General features: G+C 25.3%; 1 protein-coding gene across 1 annotated transcript in view; it reads right to left on the minus strand.

The window, feature by feature from the left end:
- Positions 1–1647: 1647 nt before the first annotated feature.
- Positions 1648–15634, minus strand: part of LOC129957217 (tyrosine-protein kinase Fer-like) — a 38298-nt gene continuing 24311 nt past the window's right edge. The window contains exons 11-17 of the mRNA XM_056069441.1: positions 14705–14896; positions 12830–13006; positions 11955–12168; positions 10089–10212; positions 8338–8489; positions 5234–5356; positions 1648–1962 (exon numbers count right to left, since the gene is read on the minus strand). Of these exons, the coding sequence (XP_055925416.1) occupies positions 1799–1962; positions 5234–5356; positions 8338–8489; positions 10089–10212; positions 11955–12168; positions 12830–13006; positions 14705–14896 (1146 nt within the window). The 3' untranslated portion in view covers positions 1648–1798. The remainder of the gene's footprint in view (positions 1963–5233; positions 5357–8337; positions 8490–10088; positions 10213–11954; positions 12169–12829; positions 13007–14704; positions 14897–15634) is intronic.

The following is a 15634-nucleotide window of genomic DNA, read 5'->3' on the forward strand; positions in this document are numbered from 1 at the left end:
GACTTATAACTATGTTATAGTTCCCCTTCTGAAATCACACAATCCAAAATATCTAAACATTGTGCAAAACTACAACATCCCGGATAAGAATCAACAAATGCAGGAATGAGAAGTTAATGGCTTGAAAGGCAATTAGAAGTTTTTATATACCTCATAAAATATAAACATTAGACCTACTTTCTCTCATTTGCATAGTGTATAGTTGAATCAGAAAACTTAATAAAATAAAGAAGAAAAAAATGCATAACTTTTGTACTTTTCTCTTCAGCCACTGAAAATTTTCATAAAAAAGTAAAATTCTATCTTGAAAATAATTTAACAAATCTATTAACAAATTTTTAATTATTATTATAGTGACATTATAGTGATTTATTTTTAGAAGGTTATTCTTCTCAAATACTAATTTCTTGTAAACATAAAATAGAAAAAGTATAATAATCAACCAAAAATATGAACTCAAGATTTTGACGAATCTCCACATATGACTAACTCTCTGACTAAGATAACACAAAAACGTTTTGAGACAGAGGGTTGAAATTTGGTATATGGTCTTTACACCAAATTTGCAGATTTCTACCAGATTTTGAGAATTTGAATAATGCAAGATTTTAAATAGTATTAAAATTATTTTCATACAGAACAGATAATATTATGAAATAATGATAAAAATAAATTAGTTATAAAATTAAAAACTTTTTTTTTTTTTTTTTTTTGCAATGGCAATGAAAAATATTTTTATATAAATAAGATATAAGATAAACAGTGTCTAAACAGCTTAATGTAAAAGTAATACAAACAACTTTCCAACACACCAAGGTGAAATTCAAGAAATTATAGAGAAATCCTCCATCTGATACACTTCCTCTTTGTTAAATGAAATAGGATAGATACCTCAAAAACATCAGGCAGATACAACAGTAATCATAATTAATTACAAAAAAAGAAAAGAAAAGTAGGTAGAAAAATCCCTATTGGTTAGTTAAAAGGCCTAAGATAAACCCATTTGTCAAAAGATACAAGAGAAAGAAAGTTATACGCCTATATTAACCTGAAATGTTCGGTAAAAGTTCTTAAAAGATAAAAAAATTGGCCTTTCCTCTTAATCTAGAGCACTTTAATTCCTATTCACATAACCAGGTGAATAACAATAATCATAGCAGCATATATATGTAAAAATTTGTTCTAATTTATTGTTCAAATAAAGGTTTTAACAGGTCAATATTGTACATAATAAAATTTAATGAGAAAATTATTTTCCTTAGTTAGATGTTGTAGCTATTTTTATAGAAACATTAAAAAAAAAAAATTGTATACATAGATATACAAACTTTTTCCAAAAATACAATAAATTACATTCAATTTATATTTCAACTCATTAATTTTATTCATTTGACATTTGAGAAGAATAACCTGGATCTATCAAAATATCATGATACTTAAAAAGAAATGGCAAATATAATATTATTTTAACATGGAATAATAATATTCTAATAAAAATTACATAACAATATTAGTTTAATAGGAAATAATATTCTAAAATAAAAATTATTTTATAATGTTTAAAAAGAGAATTAAATTTTACATGTACTTATACATATATCAAATAAAATTACTTTATAAACTTTTTGATTTGTTATTTCAGTGACTTAAGACAAAATAATAAGTATCACAGCTAAACCACCTACTGCATACATTGAAATGGATTCTACCTTGATGCGATCGAATTAATTTGTATTTATAAAATATAAACTTTCTTTGAAATTGTCCCTTGTACATTCATAATAAAATTGGAAGTTATTTAGACTTCTACGTTGTCTTCCTTTTGACTTGCAGCAGCCAAAATACGTAAGGTCGAATGAACTTCCGAAAAATGTGGTCGATTGTTTCGATCATATTCCCAACATTTCATCATCAAATCATACACAGCAGGTGGTGTATTATCAGGAGCATGTAGACGATAACCTGCAATTAAAAAAACCTTATGTCAAAAAAACATATGTGTTAAAATAGCATAAAATGCCCCAAAGACAGTATATAACAAAACATCAATTCTAAAATAGGAAATTATGCATACTTTTATATACCTCAAAAAATGTAAAGCATATTGGCCTTAATCCAAGGCTTATTAAATTTTTTCCACTAGAAAATGTTAAAAAGTTTAAAAAGATCACAAATTCATCTAGACTCAACATTTTCTTCATGTCACCCAAATGTAGAAAAATAAACACATCTATCAAATTATTAATAATTTGCATATTTATTTCAGTCAAGTACTTGAATAAAATGCTTCAAATTTTAATGCATTTTTAAAAACTTTACTCTTACTAAACAATGAAAGCAAATGCAAGAACTGTCAAGATTTTCATTTCAACAAAATGTATGCATATGACTCATTCAAGGTTAAAAATTTATTCCCATCGGACAAGCATGCAAAATGTACTTGATTTAAACTGTTTTTTTGAAATAACAAATTAGAAATATATGTACTCCTTAGGCAGTCATAAATTGATGTTTTAATAATTTTGGCATATTCAGTAAAATCATAAACTTATCATACATTCTTTAAATACTGGCAAAGCCTATAGTATCACTGTAAATTTATTCCATTATTGGAATGAGATTTTGATATTATCTCAGCATGCCCTGTTAAATCAAGTACTGATATAGACTGTAGCTTTAATATAAATTCAATCCATTCTTGGAATGAATCTAATAATATCTTGTTCAGTAAAATCATAAGCCTATTACTCATAATAAATACTGACATAATTTATAAATTTTTATTTTCTTTTTGCAGAACTGCAACACTGTCTTTTCTAGATTTGTTTTCACTTTTTCATTATTTTACACACATTAAAACTTTACAAATACAAATATTTTTTTCTCATATAAAAAAAACACGCATTATTCAAATACATTCATTTGGTCAAGGATGATTTTTATTTTTCTAATTTCTAATCCCTTTTTCCTAATTTTTAATATATTTATTATCTTGTTTTTAATCTATTTATTATATTAATTTTAAACTATTTATTTTCTTAATTTAATCACTTTTTTTTTCATTTTACAATAAAAAAATAAAATATAACATGCATCTTAAATTCTTTTTCTATTCTCCAAAGAAATTATATTACTTAAATATGGCTTTAAAAAGAACTGCAGATTTTCTTGAAAATATTTTGAATTGAAGATGTTAAAAAAAACCTTATTTCGCTAGATCTTTTTGCAGAGTGTAATATTTAAAGTTGATTAAGCTATTTTGATTTTATAAGATATGATTCATGAATTTTACTTTTTAAAAAACATTTTGATTTTAAATTAAAAGCAAAAATTACAGTTTATTTTACAAGCTATTTCATTTATTCCTGCAACTTTCAAACCACACAATGCATTCATTCCTCCCCTTATACCATTTTCTTATTTTTAATCTTTGGTTTAGAATGGATGAAAAATAATTATATATATAAGTCAATGTAAAATTGCAGAAGTTGAACTTAAAAGAAAACAAATGCAATATTAACTACAAAAAAAAAGTAATGAAAGATGCTTTATTATAAATAATGTGTATATTTCTACTAATAATAAGGATGAATTTTGTGTATGTATTGCTGTTCATTTAGATCCAATTGTTTGACATATAACTATCAAATTTGGCAAATATATATCTTGGAAAATGGAAATATGCATTTTGGAGCAATTTTTTTTTATGATTTTAATTAAAATTTAATTAATTAAAAATTAAGCTAAATTTTGGTGGGGTGTTGCAATAACTTCCTGAACTACTAAAAAAGATAAGTTATTTTTGCATCATTTTAAAATTTAAGAAAATATATTTTTTAATGATATCTATTTTTAAGATATACATTAAGTTTTAACATAAAAACACATTACATATAATATAAAAACAAAAAAGAATTTTACAGCATTTGAAAATTTAAAAATTTAATTCTGATACTTTAATACCTGCAAATATTTGATGAAATTTTGCAATTTTTTAAAAATAATTTTTTACCTGATTTTCAACAATAAATTAATTACATTGTTGCCCTGAAATTTTAACTGCTTTCATTGTTTCATCAAATATTTAATTGCTCGATTTTCTTCCATAGTTCAAAGAAAGGTTCTTTTTAATATCTGTGTAATTTAGAAGACAAATAAAAAAATGAAGTTACAATAACACAAAATTTAAAAAATAAATGAGTTGGACCATTGGACCTTTATGTTTGTAGAAGGACTATGATGTAATAGGACTGTCTCCAATAAAAAGAATCATGTAAACAATAAATAAAATTTAACTAAGACAATTAAAGTAACATGGCATTAATGTCCAACAATTTGGAGAAATCATGGACATGAAATTAAATACAACCAATATTCCCAGCAGACTAGATAGTCGCCTCAGATGACTAATAAAACTTATTTTAGAAAAATACCATAATGGCAGGTTTAGTTAACAAGCAGAAAAAATTTAACTATTTCAAAACTGTAATTGCACTGTTTCATGTATAGAGATTTTTAGTTAATGGAGAAAAAATCTGATTATTTTGATTCAAGTGCAGCAATGACAAAATGCAAAATAATAAAACTGGGGAAACTTTTAACAATGAAAGAAATTCAAATTCACATTTAATATAGCAACTAAATATGCAAATATTTTTAAAAATTCTTCAACAAATTGAAAGACTGGAAAATGATTGATACAAAAATTAAGATTGTAATATGATAGCAAAAATTTTGATAAATAGATGTTCTTTTAAACATGTCTCATATTTAAAAAAACAAACAAACCATGATGTGGATTGTGATCTAATGATTGCCATAGAAAACAATTAACAGAAATTTATCAGTCTTTGGACCAATATGAGATACCCCTTCATCGGGCTTTTTATTGATAAATGTTTATTACATTATTGCTATGCTTAAAAAAAATACAAGGCATACTTCCAGCAAGTTCCTAAAATTAAAAACTTGTATCTTTTCATCTTAATTAAATTAATTTTTAAAAATCAAAATGCACTTAAAATTTAAATAAGAATTTCTTAAAGTATAAAAAAATCCCATTTTCAAAACATGTTTGTACATGATAATTATTATAGCACTTTTCAATCATAATTCTTTTTTGAAAAAATTGATGAATTATGATACAAAATAAAGTCCTTTTATAACCTTAGACTTACAAATAAACTTTTATATGAATATTCCATGACTATAAAACAATAATATCTAATCTTACCCCTTTCAACTGCCTCTGTAGCTTTGTTGTTTGAAAGACCAAAATACGGAATGCTACCAAGTGAATATATCTCCCACATTAATATACCAAAACTCCAGACGTCGGACAATGATGTATAGGTACCTGAAAAGTAAACATATTTTTAATTATGGCTTTAAATATATTTTTTTTTCCAAATGAATACACATTTTCAAAAATTAAGGGCTCTCAATTATGCCACTAGTAATCCATTGCTTTACTCTTTTAAGTACAATTTTTAGACACAAAAACTAAATGATTGTAAAATGGCACCTCTTTTAGCATAATCTTGTTTAAATATTTATTTAAATGCATTTTTCCCATTTTTGTCATCCCTAGTTAAACACCTACAACAGTAATCATATTGATCTTATGCTAGGATATTATAAGTTCTAAAAAAATACCAATTTTTAAATACTTCTAGTGACTAAAACATCAAAAAAGATAACTCATGTAATTTTTTTTGTTGAAAAAGAGATATACAGGGTGTCCCAAAAAATGTATACACACTTTAAATAATTGTAAATTAGGGGTTTATTATAATTTGATTAATTTTAAACATGTAAAAGATTCTACAAATATCATTCTATTGTCTTGTTATCGCATGTTCTCAAACTGATGTCCGTTCTGCTCCAGACACTGCTGACAACGCGAAGCGATGGAATAGCACACATGATGGAACAATTCCCTTGGGATATTCGTACATTGAACATTGTACATTGGAATTCGTACATTCTCAATTGAACAACTGTTGCAGGTTTATGGACGTCCTGAACAGTTCCATCAGCTTCAAACTTATCTCTAATTCGAGTGAAGGTAACTCATATAGGTGGTTCTTTGTTAAACTCCCTCTTAAATTGTCTTTGCACTTCTACTGCATTTTTATACTTCCAGTAGCATTTTAAAATAAATTTCCTTTCTTCAAATTCAAGTCTGCTCGGGGGGGGGGGGGGACTCGGTTCAATGGGTTCAGTTTGTAAAGAAAGAAGAAATAACTTAGTTATCAGCTGCTAAAATGTGTATACATTTTTTTGGGGACACCCTGTATTTCAGACAAAGTGATAAAACTTTCAAAATTTTTCAAAACTTCATATCTTTCTGAAATTAAGAATATGAAATACTGCTGCAAGTTGAACCAGACATAAATGCAAACTAAATAAATACAATGCGAGAATATCAAAAATGATTATAATGAGATAAACTCAATCTTCACATCAATATTCATTAATAATAAATCTTAATAACTGGTCTTATGTATTATCACCAACATTAACCACTATTAAACATACTCATATTGCAAAAATTATCTTTACCAATACAAATGAATAATTTAAATTCAAAATATTTTATTCTTTGATTATAAATATTCCATTAACGATACATTGATTCTTAACTAGGAAATGTTTTGATAGAATATTAGATACCATACAAAAAATTAAAAAGATTGAGAAGCCATGATGCAGACAAGTATCCAATGAAATGTTGAATATGTAACTTTAATTTCTTGCATTGAACAAGTCATAATTCATTTTAAAAAGTATGGTAACTTATCACTTGAATTCAGTGTTGGGTCAGAGACATTTTATTTGCATAACTATAATTACTAAAGATCCTTAGTAATTATGAGGTTGAAATAAATCAACATAACACTCAAAAGCTTAAAATATATTTTTTAAAACTAAAATATCCATTTTGAAATTTAATGTAAACGTGGGATAGTTTTAGAGTTAAATATGCAGAAAAATTATGAAATGCATTCTACTTTAAAATCCTTAAGTAGGTGATAAGCACACATACAAGACTTTCCCAAACATTGTTACTTTCTTAATGCTGTTGAACAAATATAAGTCATATTCTTATTTTACTCCCCAAAAGATTAAAATACAAAATTGCAGCACAAAAACATTGAGTTTTTCTGATTAGGATAAGATATGACAGACAAATTTCAGAATAATCAAGAACCATTGTTAGCTTTATATTTTATTTTAATTTATTAACAGACATGTATGTTATATTTCACTCTTAATTTTAACCTGGTCAAAAAAATTTGTTTAGTAAAAAATAAAAATAGCTTTTACAAATTTTTAATATTAGTTTTGAATTCATAATTCATTCTTAATTTTATGAATTCAAATACAGAATTATCATAATATCACAAATAACAGTACAAAATAAAATTGTTAATAAATACAAAACAATTATTTTAACTCTTAAAATTTCTTGAAAAGCTAGATGGAACAAATTTATTTCATACATATAATTAGTAATTAAGCTTATAAAGAAGGAATAAAGACTGTGGGAGGACTGAAAAGTCCCCCACATGGTGTACAAAGCACTAGGGGGAAGGAGCATATATTTAAAAAAATATGATTATTAATATACTCCTAAATATCAAATATATTTATTTACATTCATGATAATACATCTATAATGACAAAGAGTTAATCCTAAAAATAATTTTTAAGAGCATTCTCTAACATCAAAAGCTACTAAAAATCAAGTAATTATTTTTTATGGTAATTCTCACAATTATAAAACACAAATTTACTAATTTTCAATACACAATTTTGCAATTATTAAAGAAAGCAATAATAAATATTAAAATAAAGAGGACCTTAATACAATTTTCATAAAAAAAGATTAGAAATTGAACAAATAAACAAACCAGGGAAAAAATGTAGAAAATTTGTAGAAGTGCATTACTGCATTTCACGAATTTAATAATAAAATATGCATGAAACCTTTTTCACACATTTTTTTTATATAAAAGCCTATTAAAATTTGCATTTTATATAAATTTTGAACTGAATAACAAAACTAATAATAAAAAGAAGAAAAAAATAATTTTATATATGCAAGACTACGTTTCTTTTAAAAAATTGCAATTAAATATCTATTTCTAGCTATTCTTGAAATTGCTGGAAGGAAATTTGTAATTGCTTTAATATATAACAGATAGCATCAAAGAAATATATGGCCGATAATTATTACATTGCTTTATTTTTTCCCCACCAAATAAATGAACATAAATTATTTAAAAGAGATTAAAATATTTATATTAAACTGGATCAAATTAATTATAATACCATAATTCAGAGCTTCTGGAGCAGTCCATTTAATTGGTATCTGTTTCATTCCATCTGTTGCAACATATTCCATAGTCTCACGAGACATTCCAAAATCAGATAGCTTCACAACATTATTTTCACCAACAAGACAATTCCTTGCAGCCAAATCTCTTAAGGAATACAAAATTAACAGCATAAACAAAAACTCACTTTTAAAAAAATCACAAGAAATTATGTTAAATAAGTGCATTTTTGTTTCTAAAGCGATAATAACAGATAATAAACTGAGGACAAATGTGATAACACATTCAGTATCAAGAAAGACAATGCAGTTATTCAAAAAGAATAATTTTTAAAGTCCATTTTTATAAATTGATCTTTATCAAAGTTTTTTTTATTAACTTTAAAAAAATTAATAATAAAATAAGAGCAAATAAACTGTTCTAAAATTGAACTTTTTATTATCTCTAGTTATTTTTTCTAATATGAGAATGTTTATATGTTAACATACTACATATACTGTTTGTTTCAGTATCCTGAGATTAGCACTTTTCAATGCTTTGCACCGAGGTGGGATACAGAGAGATGAATAGCTATAATGTCTCCTAATTCCGTGAATAATCTGAGTTCACTCTATTGCTAAGAGTAAACATTTCCTCCTTTCATCTTTCTCACCCCTTTTCTTGACAAAATAAACTCCTCCTGACACATATGCAAAAGCTCTAGGGGTTTCAGAATCCAACAAATGAATAGTAAACTGCAAAGCAGGATTAAAACCCATGCAAAATTCACTACACTTAAAGGTACCAAATTTAGTTCAAAGTTCAATTTAGGCATAGTAAATGTGCAGTAAGAAAGAGATCTTCAAATTATTAATTCAATATTAATTGGAATTTTAGTATAATAACTCAATAACTTCAGGAAAATTACTGTTCAAAAATCCCTTTTGTGTTATATTAAAATTCTATAAAACAAAAATTTCAACATCAACATTATTTTCATACAATCTTTTTTTCTCTGATTTAAAAAGATTTTTAAATGCATTTTACAAAAGTAATTTTTATTTTTCAGTTACTATGCTTATATTTAGAGGCAATGAAACAATACTAAAAATCTTTTTGTGTCCTCATTATCTAATTCAGAAAAAATGTTTAAAATATATATATATATATATATATATAAAATTATAAATAAAAAAATTATCATATAATTAAAAATAAATTATAAAAATTATAAAATTAATATATAAAAATTATATATTAAAAATTATAAAAATATAATAAGATAAATCATACTTTAATCATTTTAATACTATGATACTTTAAAATACAGGTTCAAACCCCTTTAATTTTTTTTCCTTTGTAGCTAATTAATAATTTCATATATTTTAAAATGTTAATTTAATAATTTTAAATTATGTTAAGTTAATAATTTCACAAATTCAATGCTTTCATTAGCATCATAATGCTAGTATTTTTTCTGCAAGTTGATCATTATACATGGAATACACTGTTTTTATTATTTATATGCCCCTACATTTGTAATTTGATACACACACACAATCAAAAGAACAGAAAAAGTTATTATTTGAGATATTAAATAAAGCAACACAGATACTACATACAACTACTTATAATTCAAACAAGCATAATGCATTTAAACAATATAATAATAATAATGCAAAGTAAAACAAAACATAGTATAACAAAATAAATTATACAACTATTATAGAAAAAATGCAAAACTTTCAAATATAGAATAGTTTCTACCTGTGAATGCAATTTTTGCCTTCTAAATACTCCATACCAGCAGCTGCATCGATGCAAAAGGATAGGAGCTGATCCTGTGTCAAGGTTTCACCGTATTTTTGCAAATAGTTCAAAAGAGAACCCCCTTAAAAAATTAGATGAAATGACTTACAGGTCTGATATATAAATGATATTACATTATTAAACTTACATCATAAGTAAGCAGTCCAGTTTTAAAACTAAATTTGGAATACATTTGAAACTTTAAAAAATGCATCTAAAAATTACAAAAATAAGCAAAACTAAAAAGATAATAAAGTTTATATTCAATTGTGTATTTGTGTGTATGTGCATATATTTTTGAAACAGTTTTGTGGCCAAAGAGAGAAAAGACACTTTTGAAAATTTTAAAACTCTGCTTTATCCGATCCCAGGAGGCGTAATTTATGTACAAACTGACGTTTATTCACAAGGGTTACAAGAGCAAAAGAGTCCAAATGTATTTTCCGGTGGTTTTATGCTATGAGATTGTGATAGGGATTTCTTTACATATGTCGATTTAGGCAAGTGAACTATAATTATCTTAAATGAATTTGTTTAGCTTGACAGATTTTCATCCCTTTACTCGGAACATGAGAACCGCTGATTTCAGCATTTACTACAGAATTCGAGCAGCATTAATTAAATAAAAAAGGTGGAAATGGATCAGGAAATAAGAGAATATTTTAGGATTAAGTTAATATGGGTAAAAATGAAATAAAAATTAGGAAATTAATTAGGATTAAATTTAGATTTAGAGATATCACTACATATTTTATATATATATACACACACACAATTGAAAAATAAATTTGCTTTCAATCACAAAAGGATATTGATTGCAGCAAAAGAGAGAAAAATAAATGAAGTAATGTAGCAAATGGTTGCCAATAGAAGCAGCAAATTCACCATATAAATAAATAAAAAAGAAAATCGAAACAATAAATGCAACTGAAATTGAGAAGTATGAGTCTTTATACATTTATGAGATATTTCTGGAATGAGAATCTTAAAACGGCACATACACTCTTCCTATGTGTTATATAGGCAATTCCTTCTGTCTAAAGTTTTGTAAATGTTTTTATTTTTTGAATTTCTATTTTTAAAAAATTATTATCAGGCTTAAAAAAATAGTTTTAAGAACTGAGCAGAGTATAAAAACTGTAAATGATTAAAAAAAATAATATATGGTGGTCATACACAGACACTCTTTTTGGCTAAATCATTCATTACCCGAAAAAAGAGGAAGACCAAAATAGGAAGACTGAGTACCTGAAAAAGACTTGAAATCTATTATAGCGATAAAATAGAAAGCCTTAGCCAAGAATAGGATAGAATGGAATAAAATTTTATGGAAGGCCAGGGCCTATACTGGGACTTCACAACAGTTAAGAAGAACATATGAGGATACCATTCATTCAAAATTTCATAGGTATTCTCTTAATATATAAGCAATTACGAATTGAAAATATCTGATAAAGCTAACTTTAAAAAAAAGTTATAATAAGTTTTTAAAAAATTAAGTTAAAGTCTTATAGAGTAGCAGGAACAAGAGCTATTTATTATTGTTATACTTGTATTGCAAAAATTAGAAAGTCTGTAATTTTTAGGAGGTACATGAGGGCCAAAATGAATGAATCCATTATACATGAAAATCTAAGTTAAAATTAATGATCAATTAACAAATAATTCAGGTAATAAATAATGTCTTGGAACAAATTGTTTGCAAATAAAATATTCAAAATTTATAAAAACTTAAAAATAACTCCTCAAACATTTTGAAAAAGCTATTTTCATAACATTAAAATGCAATATAAATAATGAATATAAAAAGAACTTATTAAATACCAGGTACAAGCTCCATGACTATCATATAAGGCAATTTCTGAACACAAATTCCAATGAACTTGACTATATTAGGATGATTGTAATCCATCAAAATCCGTCCTTCTTGTAAAAATTTTCGCTTCTGTATATCTGGTAAATTAACATGGCAGGTTTTTACAGCTACTTCTTCTGGATAATTGGCTAATTGAGCTCTGTAAACATCACCGAAATTACCCTATTATCAAAAGGAAAAAAAAAAAAAAAACAGTTACATTAATTTCAATTGCTTATCTTAAAACATGATTTTTACCAAGACAAAACTTTAATAAGTAAGAAAAAAAATCAATAAACAAAATATAAGTAAGTATGCAAATAAAATCGGAAAAGTATATTTTCATATGATAGAAAATTATGTATTATCCGAATCAATTATGAATTCTAAATACTTAAATGCTAATGAAAGTTACTAGAGAAAGAAAATTGTACCTCATATAACCAGTAAGAGAGGGGACAATTATCTTAAAAACAACAAAAATACAATTGCACAAAACACATATAAATTCAATAGAGTCATTGACTGAAATCATTACGACTTGTATATCTTATTTACAACAGTAACTAATTTTCAAACCCTAACATACATTTAATAATGTATACAAAAATACTAAATAATTTTTGCAATTAACCTGAGAACTTTTTTAAAATTATAATAAGATTTTTTAAATTTTAGATCACAGAAACTTTTAACTTTGAAGATTTTGAACATGATAAGAGGACAAAATAATTAAATTAAAATGACCAAGATATTTTTTGCACTCAAATGATGTGAAACTTCATATTATATATAAACATTTAAAAGTTATATATAACGAATAATAATTAAAAATATGGCTTACAGAACCTATCTTTTCAATTAAATCAACATCTTCGTTGTTCAGTTCCCATTTTTCACGAGGTATTGGTCTTCTTAAAATAGCTCCAGATTTCAAAGTAACAGGTTGACCCGACTGATACTGATGCATTATTAGTTCTTGAATAGTGTTAAAGCTAGGACCTTCGAATCTGTATTTTCTCTGCAAAAATAACTTAAATTCAGATGAACAAACCAAAACATAAATATATATATATATTTTTAAATGACATTTTTCAGAGTCATAATTCTTTTTAAGGAATTTTCAACATCATAATATCTAAAAACATTTACCAAAATTCTTAATATGCAAAAAATATAGAGTATGTGTGTTTAGAGGTTCAGTATTTCAATTTCAATTAGTACACAAATTTTAATAATAAAAACAGTTTAAATGATTTTATAACTAAAATTAAATCTCAGTTCTTGCTATTGTTATTAAGGCTGATGACTTCCTTTCATTAAAAGCTCAGAACAGAATCTGGAAAATTTCATAACATTTTTCTGTTTACCAGAGAGTGCATGGAATACTGGCTCATTAAGTAAGACAGTTTTACTTCTGATACATCATAAAAACTTGCTACATATTTTTTTCTTTTATTACTCATTTCTCATTACTTTTTAAAAATTATTATTATAATGGTGCTAGCTGCACACTTCTATGTTAGTATTTGGAAATAAGAAAGCACTATAAAAAGCTGAAGTAACTGGGAGATATCTTTCTCTCTCTCTCAGTCACATCACAGCACCTGTTAGTAATGCTTTACTTTCCAGAATTAACAAGTGTTAATTAATTAACATCATATTACAATCAATATTTGAAAGCTTTAAATAAGTTATTGTACACAGACATATTAGTAATTGAATAAAATAAAAACATTATTATACAAAATAATATTTTTTATTACATACAATAAAAAAATTTGTTATTAACACAAAGTGAAATCTTGTAAGTCCATTCAAGCCAATGCACACACATTAGTGATTACATTAGAGCCTGATTGAAGCCTGACACATTAAAGCCTGATTGAATAGCTACATCACCTATGTGTGATATCAAGGACTTGGCTTGAAAGACTGGACCTCTGGACTCTCTTTATTTTTTATAGATGCTCAGTACAAAGGCAATTTATAAAAAATAAATAAATTTAAATATAGATTCAAAAATTTTTAAAACATAATAAAATGTAAAATTTACTTTCAAATTCTTTGTATTACCCTCAAAAGTAACTCAAGGGAAAAAAAAAAAATTCAAAATTGTGACATTTAAATTTCAACATTTAGTAACTGGATAGTATATACAATTAAAATTTGTTTAGAAATTTGAGAAAACACTTCATGAATAAAATAAAGAAGAAATAATAGAATGAGTTCAATTTAGCAAGTTGAATATTTTTCTTGAGTTTTTTTTTTATTATTATTTTTTAAAATTTAATTGTTTAATAAACAGAACATGGGCACTAATGAACTAACTAAATATAACTAATTTTAAAAAATCAAAAAGCAGATCACTTGGTTATATGAAAAACAAATTCTCAAAGTAATATTTAAGTTCAAAATCATAAATACACATCCCCCCCCCTGAAAAATGAACATGTATGTGTATTATAGTTTTAAAACAAAGGAGAAATACATTCCTTCTTAAAATACACATTTGATCTCTCTATAAAATTTTGAAATTGAAAACAATGATTAAAAAATTTCTATAACTGAAAAAATTCAAATAAAAACAAGAAAGATCAAAAAATATTAAACTACTTAATTTTATATTGTTTTTTTAAAAAATCAGATATTTATAATTAAACCACAACATTCAAAAATTACGGTTTCAAACATTTTTAAAAATCAATAAGCAACTTACATCAGAGGTCATATGCACTATAAAGTGTTTGTAACCTTGTGAACAGACTGATAAGACCAACTGTTTCGTATCATTGCGTACGGTCTCTCGAACAAGGAAGTCACCATCATTAACCAGAAGCCTTACAACTTCTTCACGGGGGAGAACACCATGAAACCATTCTTCACTTTGGTAACTTGTATCTTTGATTTCCTGAAAAAAATTTATTAAAAAATTAAAAACATTCAAAATTTAATACTTGAGATATTTTATCCAACTAAAATGATATTATGAGTACAACAATATTTAAAAAAGAAACTATCAACTCTGCCTATGACTTAAAGCAATAATATAAGACTGGTGAATGCAACCAACTTTAAAAAGAAAATTTTGCTCTGTCCATGACTTAACCCCTTTGGAACATGCAATAAACACTGTTCCCACAGGCTGAACCATACAGCCCAGTACATTTTCTCACCAATCCAAATGTACTTTAAACCTCATTAAAATGTACATAACAATACATAAAAAGTACTCTTTATATAAAAATGAAACCATTTTGTATAAATATCTTACTTTTTTAAATAAATATCTAATTAAAATACTTGTTATTTAATATTAAAAATAAATCTAGTGATTTGTGCAAACACTAAAAGTACCTAAATTAACTACAAATTATTGATGCAGATCTTTGCAAGTATACTTTCCATAGTATTTCATCCCCAATGAGAGGAGAAATGTTGAATAATCATTCAAAATCAACACATGCTTCTCTTTACGCTTGATAGCAAGTGTTCCTATTTATATTTATGATAATCCAACAATTCATAGACACTTGTGAAGCCCCCGTCTAACTTCTTAAAGAGAAACTCTAATGCATAGGACAAATCTTTTAAAAGAATTATGAACTAATAATATCATATGATACAAAATATTTCGTTCCAAAAACAC

This window comes from Argiope bruennichi, chromosome 11, assembly GCF_947563725.1.
Source record: "Argiope bruennichi chromosome 11, qqArgBrue1.1, whole genome shotgun sequence".
NCBI classification, from domain to species: domain Eukaryota; kingdom Metazoa; phylum Arthropoda; class Arachnida; order Araneae; family Araneidae; genus Argiope; species Argiope bruennichi.